The sequence below is a fragment of the Crocodylus siamensis genome, chromosome 4 (genome assembly GCF_052110815.1).
Source record: "Crocodylus siamensis isolate JL-2025a chromosome 4, ASM5211081v1, whole genome shotgun sequence".
In the NCBI taxonomy this organism is placed as follows: Eukaryota; Metazoa; Chordata; order Crocodylia; family Crocodylidae; genus Crocodylus; species Crocodylus siamensis.
This window is the reverse complement of record NC_143398.1, coordinates 175,808,808-175,828,523: the sequence shown is the minus strand read 5'-3', so window position 1 is coordinate 175,828,523 and position 19,716 is coordinate 175,808,808. Positions and strand designations below refer to the sequence as shown.

The window sequence follows — 19,716 nt, the reverse complement described above, 5'->3', positions numbered from 1 at the left end:
CATTAACGTTCCTTGGGGACTAGGGTCCTTAGAATGTGCCGCTGAAGCAAAATGGTGGGTTTAAAATTTCACATCAAGTTCACTAAGAGGTGTAACAAGAAAGAGACACTGAAATATTGGCAGAATAGTATAACTTCTTCTGTTAGACTAAAGACTATTTGCAGAACCATTGAGTGAACTGCTATAGGTCTGAGGTGACACTGCAAGCTGATCCAAGCAAATAAACAGAAGACAATAGAAGACATCAAGAAGATCACTAACAGAAACAAAGTGGTACTATAATTAATTTTTTCTTTTTATTTACACCACAAGAATAACAAGTTGTCATAATGTGGTACAAAATACTGGACTCCTAATAAAGTTGAAATTGAAGTCGGTACAGTCAGAGAAAGACACCATTGGCCAGTTTAAAAAAACAAAAACAAACAAAAAACAAAAACAAAACCCGAACAGAACAAAAACAAGAATGAGAAAACAAATTCCAACTCCACCAAGTAAAAGAAAGGACCATCAGAAAATTTTAGCACAAAGGATGCTACCATCACTTAAAGTAGGGTCCATACAATAAGAGTGAAATTGTGTCTCAATTACAGAGTAAACCGGTAGCTGCTACCAATGGTGACATCATACTGAGCATGTATAGGTATAAAGTAGAATATAATATAGTTACAACTTTTTGATACTACATATCTGTAATAAGCTCTTGGGTGAATAATGTTTCAACCCCCCCCTTTATATATATATTATATATATAAGTTTGTAATCCTCATAAATTGGAAAATAGCGCCTCCACTATGGAGCACAGAAAAGTGTTAATTTATTTTCTTTCAATAGGATACTTTTTCATCAATATCAAAGACAAAGTGAAACTGAGCTGAGAACGAGCTCAACTTCATCACAATGAAGAAACATTTTTCCTTTTGATGTAAAGTCTTGTTTTAAACCACAGTGCTTGCACAGTACACGACTGTTTAAAGTGAAATCTAGTGATACATCATTTAAAAGTAATTAAAAAAAGTTAACACAGCTGAGCTGAAGAGTTAACTCTTTAAATTCCTCGTGATTTATTTTCTTAGAATTAATGACTACACGTGTTGACAAACTGTTGCACCCAACCTCCCCCCACCCTCCCAGCAAAGAAAAATAAACCCCAATCAAATTAAAAAAAGATGACAGGCAGTTTACTTTGTGTGTTCTGCGTAGTTTCCCTAAAAACACTGTTTCCACATAAATACAATAAACTCTATTATTGGTAAGTCACAAGTGCTAGATAAACTTTTTTTGTTTCTTAAAATGAGAAATGTTTAAGTAGTCCTTTTTATTTATTCATTTTTTTTACAATAAAAAGCACAATTTCTTAAGTTCAGTAAGACGCAATTTTTTTTCCCCACTCTCCTTCCTTTTTGTATACATGTTTGACAGAAAAATGTCCCAACTTTTGTCTCTGCAAATGCCATGAGAGGGAAAAAACAATTTTATTTTCTTTTTTCAAAGCTGCCAAGTTTGGCGTGCAAAATCTGTATACAATATAAAGACATGCCAACCTTACAGACCATGCAACCTCAAGGTGTAGGAAACTTAAAAAAATATATTCATATATATTTATATATATATTTATATATATCAATGCCCATAAAACATGTGGGCCCAAAAAGTTTACAAAAGGAAGAATGGAATGAATACAGGACTGCGACTAATAAAAAAGGAATGTTTCATATTGAAAGTAAAAAACAAAATGATCAATTGTGTACTGCAAACTGGGACTCACTTCTGTGTAAGACAATTCTAAGATGTCCTTTCCTTTCCAGACAGGTCAAAGAAACAAAACTGCTGATATTCTCCTGGGCCACCCCCACTGGCTTGGAAGCCATGTGATGCGTTGTGGTGGAACAACCTCTGGTCTCTTGCTGGTGGAGCTCAGGTGCATCATACTTGGGTTCGGAAGGTGACAACTAAGGAAATGGAAAAAATGCTCACTGGATCTATCTGCACATGCACCTTTTTGCTGGCTGCTCCTGAGAGTTTGCAAGCATCCCCCTCAGTCCCAGCTGCCCACAGACCCAGGCAGAACAACACTTTGAGCAGCCGTCTTGAAAAAGAGGCTGAAGGCTCAAGGGGTTAAAAAAATAGAACAAGTGGTCTCCACACTTGATGGAGCACCCAGACTTGACCCACTGAGTGGGATTGTGTAAGAAATGTTTTAACAGATCCAAGTGATCCTGACTTTGGAGTAGACTGATGAGTCTTGTTAAGTCTTTCCATTGATGGCAATAACTTAATGAAATGGTTTAAAAAGAAACGGACAATGCCTCTTGAAAGTGAGGAGATGGAAGGCTATTGAATATTTCAGGCTACCCCTACACTAATTTAAAAAAAACTTCAATCTATCAGTAAGTCTTCTCAATGGAAGAGGAATACAAGACTATTTTCCAAAACTAATATTGAAAGAAAGTGTTAACACAACATAAAATGGTTAGGGAAGGCTAGAGATAAAATGATCATGTATATATTGATATTGCCAACATTTATACATGGGAAAACTACTTTGTATATGAAATCACAAGATTCCACAGCCAAATTATGTTTTAGATCACAGCAGCAAAGTGGTCATTTAAAAACCAATGTCTCTGTATACATTATATTTTTACATTTGAACCTTACTGTCAGAATGTGCTGAAGACCGCTGTACTAGTCAAAGCTATTCATAACTGTAAATGTACTTGGGTTAGCAAAAACTCAAATACAGTAGTGTTTGTTTTTTAAGTTGTATTACAAACTTAAAACAAAGCAAAGAACCCTCTTGCACTTGCTTATATGTGTGGTATGTTTCAAATTCTTTCCACAAGTCTGAATTCAATAAGTTCTGCGTGGAATGAAAATGGCTACTTCAAGAACTGGAAAATAAGTTACTACAAAATGACCCTGTCAGTTGTCATAACAACAACATAAAATAATAATAATAATAAAAACCCTTGGTTGTTCAGCTGAGTAATCTGTGCTATCTTACACTGCTTTTAAACGGTACATGTGTCAACAGAGTCTCCATTAGCTGTCTAACTCCACAACCCAAGGATTAGCTGCTTCTACTGAGGGCCATCTTCAAAAGATAACAGGGAAAAATAAACGAGTCCATAGATTAAAACTCTCTCGCCCAACAATGACATTCTCCTAAAAATAAATTTTAAAAAAATATCTTTGCAGGAGTAAAGTTACATTTTTAACAATGAGGGTGGTTCAGAAAGAAGTTTAACAGGGGTGAATGTGTGCATGTGTGTGCGAGAGAGAGGGAGGGGGTGGTGGGAGTGGGAGAGAATGCTAGTTGCCCCAATAGTGTCTGGCAAGCCTTCAACATGGTAGCTACTAATGCCATATATAATCCTCACTACAATCCACATGGAGGATATGATACATCACTCATTGTAATACTACTATGTTTAAGGTAAGAAAACTCCTTATTTTCTTTACATAGCTACTATGACAGAACTGAGGAAATATACAATCGTTGGTATCATTATACAAGAGAGACCATCAGATTCCCCTCTTTCGTTAAATGCACGCTTTCTGAAAATAAAATTCTGACACTGCAACAACTCCTTACGCCTGCAGAAAGCTGCTCACTGTACAAAAGACTAAAAAAATACCAGAAAATAATGTACAAGCAAGAAAGTAGGGAGAAAAAAGGTTCAGACATTGTTACCGTTTGGAAAAGCAATTGCCTAATGGAAAATAAATGTAAGATTCACACAAACAAGGCTTCTTTAGGGTTTCTGTGAAATATCAATATAAAAATTAACAGCAAATTCATAATCTTTGCTATAAAAACTCATTTCTGTTAGAAAAGGATCAAAACTAAAATCTTTAAATTAAAATACAAATGTTTAGGGTAGTTGCCAGTGGCTAATGTGTTGGCGTTCTGAAAACTTTTCAACCTACGATTTGAAAATCCATGAGTTTCAAACAAGATCCCTTTCCAAAAGCACCTTTACATTCCAATTCACAAATCTTTCACTAGGGACCTTTCAATGGTTGAATTTATTTATAATCTGCATTTATTATATATATTTTTCTATAAATGCATTATAAATATTTTACCAATAATTCATGAGAATCAGGTTTCTAAACTTGGAATACATTTGGAATATACATTATACAGATATATATATATATATATATTTATACCTAACAATTTAAGCAGTATCTCATGCTAGTTGCTTTTAATAAAAAGCATTCCAATCTTAAAACTGCATTTGTGTCTATTACATGCTTCAACAACCAAATTGATAAGCTCAATTACTAGGTAACTTATGAGAGAGAAAAACATTTGAAAATGTTTTTAAAATTGTTTGAATTTCAAAGACCCAACAGTATTTGCCACTTTCTTGGCAACTACCTTATTTTTTTTTTTTTTTTTTAACAACAATAAAGCAAAAACAACAACAAAAAAAATCCAAGCTTGTAGACAGTTTTGGAGACACTCTATTCAGCTAATGCCTGCATTCCATAATCATGCCAGCACAAGTGAAAAAGTCTTCCTTCCTGACGGCAGTTCTTAGCTTTCCCAGCCAGAGGAAATCTATTCGTGAACTGTTGCTGTTTTTTCTTAAGGCATTGTTCCTCAAACTTCAGAAAATCCAGCTGCCCCAAATCCATCAGATTAATTGAAAAAAAGGCACAAACTCATCTTCAGATGGCTTTGGAGATACTAAAGCCGAACTCCTTCTGGGCTACCATTTCCCCTTCTTTTTTTCTTTCTAATTTTGTCTTTATATATATCTATATGTGCATATATAGATATCTATAAAGGCTAATTCTGGTTCCCACTCTGTCCTTGTTAAAAATACACCATCTCACACTGTTCTGGTTCTAATGAGAATGTCTTTCATTCGCAGGCAGGCAAGAGCCATTAAAAAAAATCCAAGAAACACAACTACAAGATGGGTCGAGTGGTTCAAACAGAGATTGCTGAGTTGTGGATAATCAAATTGTAAGCACCAGTTTTAAAATGAAGATGTGTGTGTGTGTGTGTGTGTGGTGTGTGTGTGTGTGTGTGTGTGTGTCCATGTATTGTTGAATCTTTGATTTTTGTTTTTAGAAAAAAAATTGGCAACTCTGCCAGAGACTTCACAGGCTTCATTCCCCTTTCAGCTTCCACTGAGGAACAGAGGAGAGTGCCTGGCACGTGTGTTTGTCCATAACATTGCTGCTCTTCACCAGCGTTTTTCCTTTTCTGCAAGTATATACTGCATACGTGTATATATAACATGGAGAGACTTTTCTGTTGCTTTGTTTTACACCTGGTTGTCCTTTTGCATTCTGGAAGAAAACCATGACAGGACGCAGGAGTAACAAGAGAAAACTTCTTGGCAGAGCTTCAAGACAAGGACGAACAAACAGGAGAACTCCAGCTCAGAATGAATGCTACAGGGGAGGCTCCTCTTCCATGGGTTCATCATCTGGTCTGTAAGCATTTTCACCCAAAGGAGGCAGGATGGGGTACAGAGGAAGAAAGAGAAAAGAAGGTGGGATGTGACAATGTTGGGTAACTAGCCATGTGCTGCGTACAAAAAATGTGCATTTTCTCTTTGGCAAACTCTCACCTTCACCTCAACTGCTAACCTTTTCTACCAACCCAATGCAATTTTTCTCATTCAGCCTCTTAGGAATTACATCCTCTTGCCAATATGTCTGTGAATTTGCCACAAGTGCAAACAATGATATTCAGCCATATTCTCTAATGCTGAAAATTGCTGCAAGTAGCTTAGGATTCCGAGGCTCAAACATGTCTGTTTTGGTTCAGACCAGAGGAGATGCACTATGGGTGCATTTACATGAGCTGCTACAGCGATGTAGTGTCGGTGGGCATGAACCAGGATGCTGAACCTACTGCACAGTAACAACATGCTGCTGTGCAGTAGCTCCTTGCTATTGTGTAGTAGGGTCAGAAATGACCTGTGAGCCACTAGGACCGTGTGGTAATAATGGTTACCGTGCAGTACTTTAGCAAGTACTAAACGACTGCGCAGTAACAACTGTGCCGTTGGGGGCACATATAGTTGCGCCCTATGTAACTTATGTGGAAACTTAAAGACATTTTTTTGAAACTATCCTTTTTGTTCACACACTCTAAAGCCAAAAGGGTGTAAATAAGCCCAAGGGGCAGGAACCATATACATCTGAAACACTTACTTTGAAGATAAGGAAGAAGTTAATGATAGTTACAAGGAAATGAAGAAAAAAACTAGTACACTGGAGCCCAGATGGGTTACATACTTCACTCTCCAAATTGGCCATCTTTCAGATGCACTAAGAGGATGGGAGGAAAGGAAACTCACCTCTTTTCAGCTGACTTCACACCTACTGACAAGGATGCCATGGCTGTTACAGTTTCTGCTTCTTCATTCTCACACTTTTGTGCCTCAATCAAGGAGTACCCTACCGTGGAGGCATAACGCTGGAGTGAATGCCAATACTTGCCTAAAAAGGGTATAAAAGAACAGCTTGTTAGCCAATGACTGCACTGCACAACCACTATAAGAAGCGAGCATCTCTAGAACTTGGGGGTTTTTAGTATCGTGAAGATTTTACATACATAAAAAGTCTTTGCACCACTGGCCAAAAGTAGCCACCTTCTGAATTTGTTGTACAAATCTTAATGGACTTCAAAATTAATCCCAAGAACTTCTGGAAAAAAAAAATCTCACTCCGTTATGTATACGTATACAATTAACTACAATCATGCCTAATTCAAACCTATTCCTTCCTCTCCAGGCCCTAGAAAGGGCTGACTAGGGAAGACATCCCTCTTCTAGCCATGTGCAGCTAATTTAGCTTGTGCCTGTGTTAACTTTTTATTAATTTTCCCCAGTCCCAGGGCTGTGGAGAGGCCTCTTTTGAATGTGGTTTGAAGGCAAAATCTTGGCTTGTGTGTAAGGGTCCAGACACTCCAACAAGCCATCCAGACTCTAAGCTTCTTCCCATCTGTTGGCTGGAAAGAACTTCAGGAGGGATCTCCCGTCTATTGTCCCTGGGAGACTCTCCTCACAGGTGAAGCAAATTTTAGCTTTGACAGCTCCAATGGGCTGACTGTACAGTAAAACAGACTGCATGAAGAGGCTTGGTTACTGGCTGAATTCAAGGAATAATCCATGAAAAATGTGTCACCACACAGACCCAGTGTAAGGCAGAGAATACTGCTCACTGCTGCCCAATGCTCTGACCTGGTAACAGACAGAGCAGGAGGGCCAGGCTGCTGCTCTAGTGGCATACCCAGAGGCAGAGAGTGTTTAGGGGCAAAGGAAGGCAAGGGCAAAGCCTAAAAGCCCTTGGGTCAGTCTGAGTTACTTGCATTCAGAGGAAAGATGCTTAAAAGTGCTGGACTGGGGCAGATGCCATGGTCCAAAAAGATGAACAATGCACCTTTCATGTATTATTTAATTTACCACTGCCACTGCTTTTATTTAAATAGCTCACATTACAATGAGGGAAAAATGTTAGCATAGTAATTTTGCAGCCTGTGGTATACTAAGATTGGAATACTGATGGTTCTAAAATCCTTAAAACTACCAATTTAATCATAACAACTGTGGCAGAAATATCTGATCTTGGATTGATCTAATTGGAAAAAAAAATGTTAGCCACCACATGTTAATGATAACCTTCCAAAATGGCTTGCTGTATTAGAAGTTGATTTGTTCTCCATACAACTTGGTTGCTATATCGTACCAATGATCAACAGTCAGCCTGGTAGTTCCCTTGCAGCAGCATAGTTATTAACTACAAATTTGGCTTTTAGCATCTTGCTGTTATGTTAACATATGGTGTCACAGTGGTGCTGTCATATTAAAGAGCTGGATTTTACATAAGTGTTTATCTTGTGTAGCTGTGTAAACAGGCATATCATTAGCAGTGTATTCTGTGTGCTAAATATTGCAGGCAACACTTGCTAGCATGTACGACTTTTACATCAAAAATGGCACAATGCAACACCCTTATAACAAGGCTGTTTCCAGTGAAAAATTGGCAAAATTTTTGTCCCACTGAGATTAGCAGGGGTCTCACATTGAAGCAATGCATCTAACAAAATAAAATCTATTTCAAAATAAAAATAATAGGGAGGCTGAAATAACAAAAGTTGCAGTCAAAACTTGTGTAACCCTGACCTTTTGGGATTTAACAGGGTTTCAGTGCCCAAACACCTTGCGTAGGAGGAGTTCAGGCAGGAAAAAAATAAACCCTGCATTGAATATTTTGCTGAACATGCTCCTTTGTCATTCTAGGTAGACCCTGGATGCAAAATCAGAGCTGAATCACTGCTTTTTCAAAAAACAAATCTATTCCCCTGTCCCAAAGGGTAAAGATAGGAGGTAGATATTAAAAAAGAATTCAGCTGCTTTTGTTGCTTGCTGACCACCTCAGAACCCACGACTATGCGTGGCTTTATAAACCTTGCCTGCACAAAGACCTATAATGTCATCAACATCTCTGGTAAGGCTTTCCCCATATAAAAACCTTCAGACTCCAAATCCAAAACATACTGAAGTGGTTTCGGAACTTAAATCTTGTTTTTAAGTGATCGTGGAGCCTAGGCTTCACTGAAAATTAATAAGATCAACACATCTGTCTCATTAATTTTCAGTTCAATCTAAATTAAATCTTAGGTAACTTTTGAAAGTCCATTGGGGTTTTTTTTGTTTTTAAATATAGCCATTAATCTGTCTAGTCCTTGCTTTGCCATCTGTAAAATGTGGACAGTCATCTCCCTCTCCACTGTGTTTTCTGTATGCAGACTGCAAAGTCTTTGGCACAGGCAGTTTCGACCTTATATATATACACAATGCCTAGCACAGTGGGGTGCTAATACCAGGAGGGAATCTCTTGCTGCTACTGTATTACAAATAAAGAATAGAAGCAAAGTCTCTATCAAGAGTATTTTCAAAGTGCTGCATGCAGAGACAGCAGCATTTTAATTTTTTTCCCCAAAGAATTAAGCAAATCTACAATTTTGGCCATTGTACTCAATGCTGTGCTTCTTTTATTAACACTCATTCTTAATTAGTAGCTGTAACAATTTCCAAATAACCATATGCTGAAAGGATGTATTTAATAGCCATTGAAGGCTGTGCGTAAGCACTGCTGAAACAGCCAACCTCACACACCACAAGAAAAACTCGTCTTCACAAGGATGGCAATCACCTGCCTGTATTTCCTTAACGACTAACCTCAGCATTAGTTCCTCCACCAAGAGTAAGGCCAATCTGCTGCATGAGTATGACTACAACTGGAATTACATCATTTGGATTTACATTTAATTTGGGTTAGGGTGAGAGAAAGGAAGTAGAAACATAAACAAACCGTTTTCTAGTATCCAGCCATAAGCTCAAGCACTAACAGCTGCATCTTGCTATGAGACAGGCAGAAGTGCATCATTCAGAGATCAGAAGACCAGGAGGGACCTCTTGTATAGGACACAGCTAGGATTTCCTTGAATTCATTCCTATTTGAATCACAGCACTGTGGTTCATATTCTATAATCAAGTTGTGGCTGTATACAGTTCACTGCACAGTCACCACCAGCCTAAGTAAGTATACTAGAACTCAGTATGATTTATTTACTACATTTACTAAGATGATACAAGACTCAAAAAGGCAGCCTGTGCACAGATAAGCTAAGCTGATATATACTCACTGTGTATCTCAATAACTTTTTCCATGGACTGCACGGCATTGACATTTGCTCGCTGCTGGAAAACCCTTTCTGGAAGAGGATCAAGCTGAAAAAACAGGAATACCACAGAAACTTAAACTCAGATGACTACATATTCTATATTCGAGGGTTATTTATAGAAGTTGTATGTGCTATAATCGCTTCTAAATCCCCAGTCCGCTCTTTGGACTCCTATCTTCTCAAATTTAACAATCCGAACATGCAGAATTTTTAAACAGTCCACTAATTACAGTGTTTTATTTGTATACATATGCACATTTCTCCCCCCCATATTTCTCTATGCACGCACATGTGTGCGCGCGCGCGCACACACACACACACACACACACCCTTCCCCAGGATGCTTCCCTCTTGCTTAAGAATTGGTTTAAGACACTAGCTTAGTCCAGGCATCTGTTGGACATGGAAAGTGAATACCTGAACTTGAATACCTCCTAAGAGTCACAGCACAAGGGCTCTGCCTAAGTAACTGTGTAGAACAATGGCCCAATTTTCAAAGACGTTAGGGTGTCCCACCAGAGTGGGTACCTGGCTTTTGAAGCTCTTAAGCCAGGGGCAGGAATTATTTTGGGCAGAAGGCCGCTTACTGAGTTTTGGCAAGCCATCAAGGGCCGCATGACAGGCAGCCCAGGACAGATAAATATTAATTTTCTAAATTTTTCAGAGGCCCCGTAGGCTGGATAGAATGGCCTGGCAGGCCACATCCAGCTCCCGGGCCGCGTTTTGCCCACCCCGGTCTTAAGCGTAGTTACTCTCCTTTGTTGGAACTTGATAGGTATCCTATTCAATTCCCCCTTTCCCTTTTCACTTGCTGATAAATACATCTTTATCTGCAGACCACTGTAGTTCAGAGATATTCAATAGGAACTGAAAATGCTAATAACGGTTGCTGCTTTTAAAAGGCCTGGATACAAAGTACTTCTTGGACTTACTTCCATGTGAAATTTCAAGTACTAAAAACAAAGCTATACACAAACCCTGTGATGCACGTACATTTTTGCTTTTCAAAGACAGTAACTTTGCAACTCTGAATTTCTAATCCAGTGGGTTTATTTGCTTTCATTTTTGCAGAATGTTAGACCTCTACTCTAAGAGTAGATGGTATAATTTTGATTAGGACAAATAACACTTTTCATCCATCACAACCTAAATCTTGTCTTAATCCTACCGTAAATACACAACCTTAAATACAAAGCCACAGGTGGCACCTATATAATAAAATTCTTACCAGCTGCTGGGTCAATCTATGCAGGGGAGATGGGCATTCAATTGCTACTCTGTGAAAATTATACTTAATTTACTAAGAACAGATAATAATTCGGTTTTAAACTTTATTTTCTGTGATGCTGATTTCTTTCCCCTAACAAGAGATACTATGAGAACAGGTTATGAGCACTGAAACTGCAAATGGAAATACGATACTGTATTTATTCAAATACAAGATGCGTCCCCCTCTCCCCCAGTCAGCATGGGGAAAAAAGCCCCTCATATATTTGCATACAAGGAGACCTCATACACTATAATTAAACTGCTGCCAAAAGCAGCATGTACCTGAAATTGATTAAATGCAGCCAATACTGAGTATGACTATAAAACACATTTTTTAAAAATTTATTTCCAGCTCCAAATTAGTTCCAAATTAAGTTCCAAATTTTGACTGAGCAGAGCTCAATTGTTCGAGTCTGTGTGGTGCTACCACCTGTAAGTATTCTACCTCCCAGACTCTTCAGCCTGGGGCTTCAGATACTCCCAAATCCATAGCAGGCATCCTATGTGCATGGCCCAAGCCTGAAGGCCTTGGAGTTCAGATGCCCCCAAAAGGCTGAAGGAGCAAGCTACAGGGAAAGCCCAAGAGCAATCCTCCATGGCCATAAATTGTATAGCCGAGATCCTCCCATTGGACGCATTTGTAGACTCTTGCAGGGGTTAGCCTGCAATGCAAGGGAGAAGTGGACAGGTCTTCACTCTCTAAATACACTGAATCATTCAAGGCCAAGAAGATCACCATATCTCTTCTGCCAGGGAGAAACACCTGATCCATAGTGGGCAAACATACTGATGGGAAGAAGGTGCGAGAGTGTGTACTAAAATACCAGGCTGGCAAAAGTAGGGCTAGAGCCAGCCCTGACACCTTCCCCTTGGTGCTACATTTGATCTCAGCCAAAGGTTGCGATGCCAATGGGAACGTACTACAAGGATGGGTTAGTGCAGCCCATCTGAATAAAATACATGGTGCTGCCCATTGCACTCAGTTCCCCTCAACACTGACTCTTTTAAAAGTCATGGTGAGCCACTACACTAAATACATTTCATCTTCCTCTTCACTTCCACAGCTGAACTGTGCCTTTCTTTCCCATATCTAATGATTCCTGCTTCTTCACCAGTATTAAATGTCTGCCACACATGACCAAACAGGGCCCTACACAGTTTACCTAGAAGCCCTTTGTTGCCCCCTTTCTCAGCCTGTTCCACAGGATTAATTTGACCCCACCTTCTACGAGGTCGGGCTTGATTAGGTTGCTCTGTGCCTCATCTACATATACATTTTTGGAGGATATCACAAGGTCGGGGTCCCAAGGGGGGCCATGGCTCCACAACCATGCCTTCCTAAGGGGCCTTCCTGTCTCGCCTGCCATACCTCGATGGAAATATAATAATAAATAGGGAGGCTGGCCTGGTCTTCCTATAATGACCACCTGGATTGTAGTCATGGACTTGTGGGCCAATTGCATGGATCCATACTTCCCCATCACCATGTCCCATGCCTCACAGATGGCATCCTTACAGATGTTCAACCAATTGGTAACACAGCCCCTCACTGGGCCTTCCAACCCTGTGGCCTCTCAGCCCCATTCTGGTAGCCAAACCCCTTGGGGTCTCTCCTCTGACACCCCAGACCCCTCGGTCTCACCCAACCATTTTTTTGGCTACTAGGCCCCTCGGTCTTTCCCAACCCCTCTCTGGGTTGTCAGCTCTTCTCTGGTCCCTTGTCCCTCAGACTTGTCTGGCCCTGTACTCTATTCCCAGCCCTGCACTAAGCTGCTGGACCCCTCTGGTCTCACCCTACTTGCTGGGCCTCACTATAGGCCTCAGGTCCCTCACTGGGCCTCACAACTCCAGGCCTTGGATCTCTTTGATCCTACCTTCTATTCCCTGGCCCCTAACTGGGCTGCTGAACTCACATGATCCTGGTCTTCCCTGGCCCCTCACTGGGCCTCTGGACCCTCGTGGTCCACATGGTTTTCCCTGCTGTGTGCTTTTCTGTAGGGGTGTGCTCCCCTAGCCTTCACCCTCCACAGGATCACTCACAAGGCAGTGGGAGCTGAGGCTTTCTGGTGCCCCATCTTTGCCTTTCCCTGGAGTGGCCCATGTATGGCATTTCATGGAAACTACCCTGCCACAGGTAGCCCCACTATGCTAACCAGCCCCAGTAGGGTGCAGTTTCAGGTCTTACACAGGACTGGTCTTCAGGCCTACCAGATCTTGCTTACTGTCTGGGCTTGCCCTAGATGGCCGATGTCCCTCCTGGGCTTCTAACCACCGGGAGCCCTCCTGACCTCTCAACAGGCCCACCAACTCACAGCCCTTCCCAGGGCTTGCCTGATCTCTCACTAGGCCCCTGTGCACTCCCCCCGTCCCCCTTTGGGCTTGTCTGGACTCTCAATAAGGCCCAGGCATTCAGACCTTCTCTCAGGGTTCTCCCCTTAGTTCCTACTGAAACCTCTGGATGTCATTCTCCTTGCTGGTTCCTACACCAGCTCCCAAGATGTTACTGCCCACCCTGATCTAAGGATCTGGGCTTATACCTTGTTTATGCTCAGCCCTCCTCCAACCAAGAGACTCCCTCACAATCAGGTGCCTTCCTCTGATTGTTGACTCTGCAATTATCCCTGACCCCCACCTGCCAGTGGCTCAGCAGGTTGCCTGACCTCTTAGTGTGGCAGGAAATCAAGTGCTCTGCCACAGAGGGTCTCAGGACTCATGGCAAGAATGCTTGGTTTCAGTCATGAGTGGGGTGATAATTAACACATACATCTCTTGGTGGTGGTGGAGGGAAGAGGGGTATATCTGGACTCTCCACACATACTAAGCAGTGCTGAGCCATGAGGTCACCATGGCTTGAAATACTGTTGATTGTGCTGGGGCCCAATGAACTATATAGTAAATCATAAGCCTTCTGGCTTTGAACTACAGTAAATGCTGTGTTAACTGGCATTTTACCAACCAGAAATTTATTAACCAGAATTTTCAATATCCCCCAATACAAATCCTCACTTAAGCAACCAGAATCTTTGCCCAGTCTATCTGGCATGCACATGGCGCATCAAGTATTTGCACTACAAGTGTGGCACTGTCTTCCATATAACTCTCAGATAACCATTATTTTTAGATAACTGGCATCCCCGTTACCCCACTCATGCCAGATAACAAAGCTTTTACTGTAATATCATGCATATACAAATGTTACTTAAAAGCATGTTTATGGAATACCTGTGCTAAAACTTGCAGCAGTTTAAAAAAAAAAGGTAAAATTAATAAATTCTGTATGAACTAAGTCCATGGGTACCTGCAATAACTTACTTATATGCAAATTATTCCAAGTATGTTTATTTCAAGGTCAGAATTTACAAATTTGCTCCTCACTTCCATGTGCTCAAGGAGAGCAGGGTCTCACAGTACGTAGAGGAGGGGCTACAGAGGGAAGAATTTAGGAGGCAGAGGGCAAGGGTGCTACCTGACCTCCAGATTTATTTTCCCTGCTGTAGCAGTGGGAAGGGGGCAAAATTAAGGCAAACCTCCAATAATTAGATTGTATACCTGGAAAATTTAACAAATTTATAAAATTTTTCATATGAAGAACCTAATAACTGGGGGGAGGGATCATCTTATATTCCAGTACATACAGTACATGCCTTTTAAAAAGCGTTTCTATTTTAATTTACATGATGTGCACATGAGAATGCCATTTTATGCCCAGATGCATTTTAAATGCAGGTGTAACTTGTCTTTTTGGCAATACCTTACATTTTGTTCTCTTCCAAACCTACCTCTCACAACCTGATCAATAACAGACTTGCTCATTACTGATGGTCTTAGACAAGGAAACACTGTCCTCTAAACAAAAACGGGAATATTTAGCAATGAGAACAACTCAAAAGGTTCTTCTAAAGCACTGTCTACACTTGGAGGGTTTACCTAGAAGAATTATACCTGTATTAGCACAACAGCAACCCCCTGCCCCCACAAGCATAGATGGAGTTAAGCAGTGTGAAAATACAGCTTATGATCGTCTCCAGTTAGCACAAGCTGCATTTGTGGCAATGGGCATACTAGGAGTGCTTTGCTAGTACAGGAGTACTGTACAACAGTCCTGGAAAAGAGCTCTTAGTGCAGATACAGCTTATACTGGAAAATGTGTGCTTTTACTGCAATAGCTTACTCCATCCAGCCTTGGTGTAATGCTCTCTGCTCTAGGGGCTTCTGCCAGCACAGCAGTATCAGTTTAACAGTCTAAACACAATGTTTCTAGTATATAATTACATATCACCTAGTGCTTTTACTGGCTTAGCTGTGGTGTTTGAAAAAAAATAATTGCACTTCTAACTGACACAGCAATGCAGGCAAAAGCCTAACTGAGAACAGTGATGGTTTGAACCAAACATGATATAGCTCCAACAAGTGCAAGCAAAGAGTTCCCTTTGTTCTGTTCTGCAGGGGAGCGTAGCCATCTTACTGGCAGGGTAGGGACACTGCAAATACTACAAGGGAGTCAAAGTTTTACTTTGGTGCTTTAGTGAATACCACACCTCCATTTAACAGAGTATGTGCTGCCGCTTGCTCTTACAAAGTGACAGGGTCTTGAGAATGCCCTAGAAACAAAGAGTACTCCCCCACGTTATTTCACACTGATTATACAGACACTCTGTGGTGCTCAGGGGTGGGGGAAAAGTAGGACTGAAGAGAGAAATCCTCTAAACTCTTCCTTGATTACATTTCCTTCTGGTTTCCTGGCATACATTTTCCTCGTGTCAGATAAAAAGGTCCAAACTGTTCACTGTAAAGGAATTCCAAACTTTTCAAAATGAGAAGCACACCCTGACTATGGCAACACTGGAAAAGCAATATTATTTCGCTCTAGCATCATACAAGATTAAATGTAGAGAGAGGGGGAGCACATGTAGGGCAAGAAAAGCAACAGGCTTTTAGTAAGTCTTAGAAGTTTCCATTTAATTAACTCTACTGGGCCAAAAAACCCTAGATCTTACTGCAGTATACTTCTATTTACAGCAAAGGTTCCTAAAATCTAGCTGTGCCATAACAGCACAATTTAAAACTCTGCCCATATCCAATTCTAATCCTGTGGCCTTCATCCAATAAAAAAAAGAAAAAAGAAAATTAAACTCTTCAAAGTGATACCCACTTTCCTGATTTTCACATTATTAGTTTGGGATTTGGGAGTCACAAGGAACTAGACTGAGCCTATTTTAGCAACAGAATGCAAGAAAACCACCTCTTCTTCCAGCATGCCCAAATCGAGAACAAATGGACTTCTGTCAAACTATTTGTTTAGCAAAAGGGTCTGGGCAGGAAGTGAAAGATACAGTCACTAACACAAATGTCATCTTGTCCAAACAGCCCTGGCCACTGCCAGCAACAGCAGCATCAGGACCTTTTATTTTGTATGCACAGAGGCAATCTTGTGGGGTTTTTGGTTTATACTTCATACTGTGTTAGTCTATTCAGGATGAGAAAAAATATCTTCCAAAAAGCTAGAACGTTTCTTCTTTAGTAAAGTCATTTAGGCTATTATCATTAAATCCATCGTTCTCACATTGCTGCCTGCTGGACTGAAAACCTATGCTCAAATAAAACATGCTGGCTGTGTCCACATGGGCGCAGACATTTGTTTCCCCAGGGACAAGTAGCGACAGCGCACCTTGTACCAATGTTACTTATCCCTGAGGAATGCTCATGCCATGCACCCTCTGGCGTGTGGCACTCCTGGTGGGCTAGGGGAGGCAGCAGCCTTACCTGGGGTCCTGGGAGACTGGAGGAACTGCAGCTGTGGTGCTCCTGCAGCTGGAAGCCTGGCCAGCAGCTGGAGCATGGCTCCACCAGGCTAGGCTCCGGCTTTGGGTGGTGTGCATTGCTGCCACATGTATCAGCCCGCTTTTTTTGGCATGGTTTTTTTTTTTTTGTTTGTTTTTTTTAACCCCAGGATCTCCCAGGGTCAAAAAATCCCCTTGGGTTGCAAGGTTGTAGTGTGGGAAATGTCTGCATGTGTGGTGCCAGGTGGGTTTGCAGTACCACATAACACACCTCCGTGCTCATCTGGATGTGGCCCTTGTGATTATTTTGAGAGCTTTCCTTAGGGACCCATGTGGCCTGCTGAGCATACAAGGAGTGGGGGGGATATGTGCAGTGGGGCTGTGGGCGAGCTGCCTGTTACCTCCAGGATATCCTTTGGGTATCTGGCAATTCTGAGTGCAATACTGGGCCCTTTTCTGCCCCCTTGAAGGAAATATTAAAAACATTTTAATGTGGTCAGCCACAATTCTGCAAAGGAGCAATCGGGGGAAGGAACAGGAGTCAGTTCTACAGCATACTAACAGACCAGTATTTTACTTTTGGAAAGGGACTTAAATCCCTTTCCAGACTTGAAGTCATGTTATAGAGGGAAAAGAGTTCCCTTCTCTTTTTAACCCCAGACCTTTTCCTTATATTAGTATTTAACATTTATATTGTTTTAGCATAAGACTTCAGTTCAGTGCAGAACAATTCACTGCTCTACTCAAATGAGAACTAGCACAGCAGGGATGGCTGCTTGTTATGACTAGGTTGCACTGACGGAACAGATATGGGCAGCTCACACAGCCAGTGCCATAATATATCATTTGGATTTAATTTATATGAGATCAAATTGCCCCCAACAACTAATTAAACTCACATGCCAAGTTTTCCAAACCTGACTGCTGTGTTGTAAGGCCATAGTAGGAAACGTTGTAGTGGTCTGATTTTCAGAAAGGGCTGAGAACTCAGCTACTGAAAATCAGATCCCTTTAATATGTCTTAGGTCAGGCACTGAAACATGGAAGTCACAACTGGTAGTCACATTTGACAGCCTTTTACCATAGTCAGTATGATGTTTACTGTCTAGCAATATAGCAGCTGCACAGTTAAATCATATCAGTAAAATTTATCCACAACCCAGAGCCATACTCAACAGTTCAAGCAAAGAGATGGCTTGTCATTAACTGGCTGCTCTTTTGGAAGCTGTTTTTCTGACAAACTGGCTGAATGGTAGTTGCAGGAGTACTGGAATTCACTTCAACCCAATAATAATAATAATTAGAAAACATAATTTTAAAAATCTGCATTTTAAAATGTTACAGACTGAAACAACCTGTATTTGGTCCCATCTTATGCTATGACTGTTTTTGGCTCAGGCAGAAACCATTCCACTACATCTAATCTGGACAAAACTGATCTGAGCTCTTTATTAATGCCCTTCAACTTATCTCGGTGTACAGCACACTTAGCACTGAAAAGGTGGTGCTCGGCTCTGAACTGTAGGTTATTTGACAGACTACTCATCTCTGCACCGTGGTATTCTTCATAATGTAATGGCTGCAAGCTGTGGAATTATCCCCCATGAAGCACAGCAGTTGGAAAGCATCTTTCTGCATTATGAAGAGGATTAAGGCAACTACTTGTTGCCAGTCTCTTTGCTTGGCAGATTTAAAGCCTACTATTTCAAAGATATGGCCATCAGTTCTGTGCACATGCCCGTGTGATGGCAAGTAATGTCACACTGCTTACTGACAGCCTTCTGATTTTAGGAAGCTGTCTTTAGTCAGGGCCCCTATTAATGGAGCACCACTTAAAAGAGTAGGTGACAGGCTCCTTCCTGCTGCTCCAGCAGCACCATGGCAAGTTCTGTTCTTGTCTGATTAATTTCCTCACACAACCCACCCCTAGCCTTCACAATGTATCCATCCCTTTTTGAACATGCTCCAACTGAGCATCTTTTCTCAAAGCTAGTCTCTGCCTTCCTCCTCTCCTGCCCAGCTGTGCTACACCTGGGTTGTTTTCTTCTTACCCCCATTTTTCTCTACCACCCAACCAGGCTAGAACATGGCTTGGGAGGGAGGAAGGGGTGCCTGTATCAATTCCCCTCTGGTGCACATGGGCAAGAGGATTATTGTTGTGTTACTGTATAAAGGATCATACTGATGCATCTAGGATGAACACAAGGGAATCAAGCTCAGCTGAATGTGTCCTGCCACTTGAACAGAAAATAATATTCCTATAACACTGCACAATACCATCACCATACATTCACCTCTAGCAATGATTAGGGAGAGTGGGTGCAAAGTACCTTGCTATGACATGCTGAGCTGCACATCTCCTAGTAATAGACTTTGTACACCAAGAAGTGACTGCAAGGAAAAACAATGCAGGAAATTACTTTGTCCACATTGCTTTCTTCTCCCACTATGAACAGCTGTGGCCTTGTTAGGAGATGTCCCACAGGACAAAGTTGGGCTTCAGTCCATTTCTTATCCTTTGTGCAGATCTCTATCCCAGGTCACAAGGTTGGTTAGTTCCTTTCCTCCTTTTTCTCTCCATTCTTTAAAAAGCAGGGGTGTCAGAGATTTGGCTCATGAAGCCCCATCATTTGGCTCCCTGTGCTGCCCTTCTTCTCAAATGTGGCATGTGCCAGAACAGTCCCAAGCTGCATGTGGGGCTTGCCCCAGCCAGTGCGGGATCTATACTGCTCATGCTGCCCCCCAGTCCATATGGGCAGAGGCTGTGGAGGTCCCTGGAAAAACCATACAACAGGCCCCCAAGGAATCCATTTCTAAGCACTTAGAGGAGAAGAAAGTGATAACGGCCGTAAGTTGACAGAGAGCAGATTCAGGCTAGGTATCAGGATGCACTACTTTACAGTCAGCTAGGATCTGGAACCAACTTGCAAGGGAAGTGGTGCT

The 19,716-nt window shown here is 41.3% G+C and overlaps 1 protein-coding gene and 1 pseudogene across 13 annotated transcripts in view; both read right to left on the bottom strand.

The window, feature by feature from the left end:
- Positions 1-256: 256 nt before the first annotated feature.
- Positions 257-1,413, bottom strand: LOC149867202 (uncharacterized; annotated as a pseudogene).
- The window catches only part of HDAC4 (histone deacetylase 4), a 423,758-nt gene continuing 404,316 nt past the window's right edge, over positions 275-19,716 (bottom strand). For 10 of the 13 annotated variants that reach the window (XM_090044962.1, XM_090044959.1, XM_090044963.1 and 7 more), the window contains 3 exons: positions 9,686-9,770; positions 6,333-6,474; positions 275-1,952 (listed from right to left, as the gene is read on the bottom strand). In XM_090044962.1, coding sequence (XP_089901088.1) covers positions 1,814-1,952; positions 6,333-6,474; positions 9,686-9,770 — 366 coding nt within the window. In that variant the 3' untranslated portion in view covers positions 275-1,813. Of the gene's footprint in view, positions 1,953-3,764; positions 5,459-6,332; positions 6,475-9,685; positions 9,771-19,716 lie in introns of those variants that run through there. The other 3 variants (XM_090044969.1, XM_090044966.1, XM_090044967.1) reach the window with 1 other exon arrangement.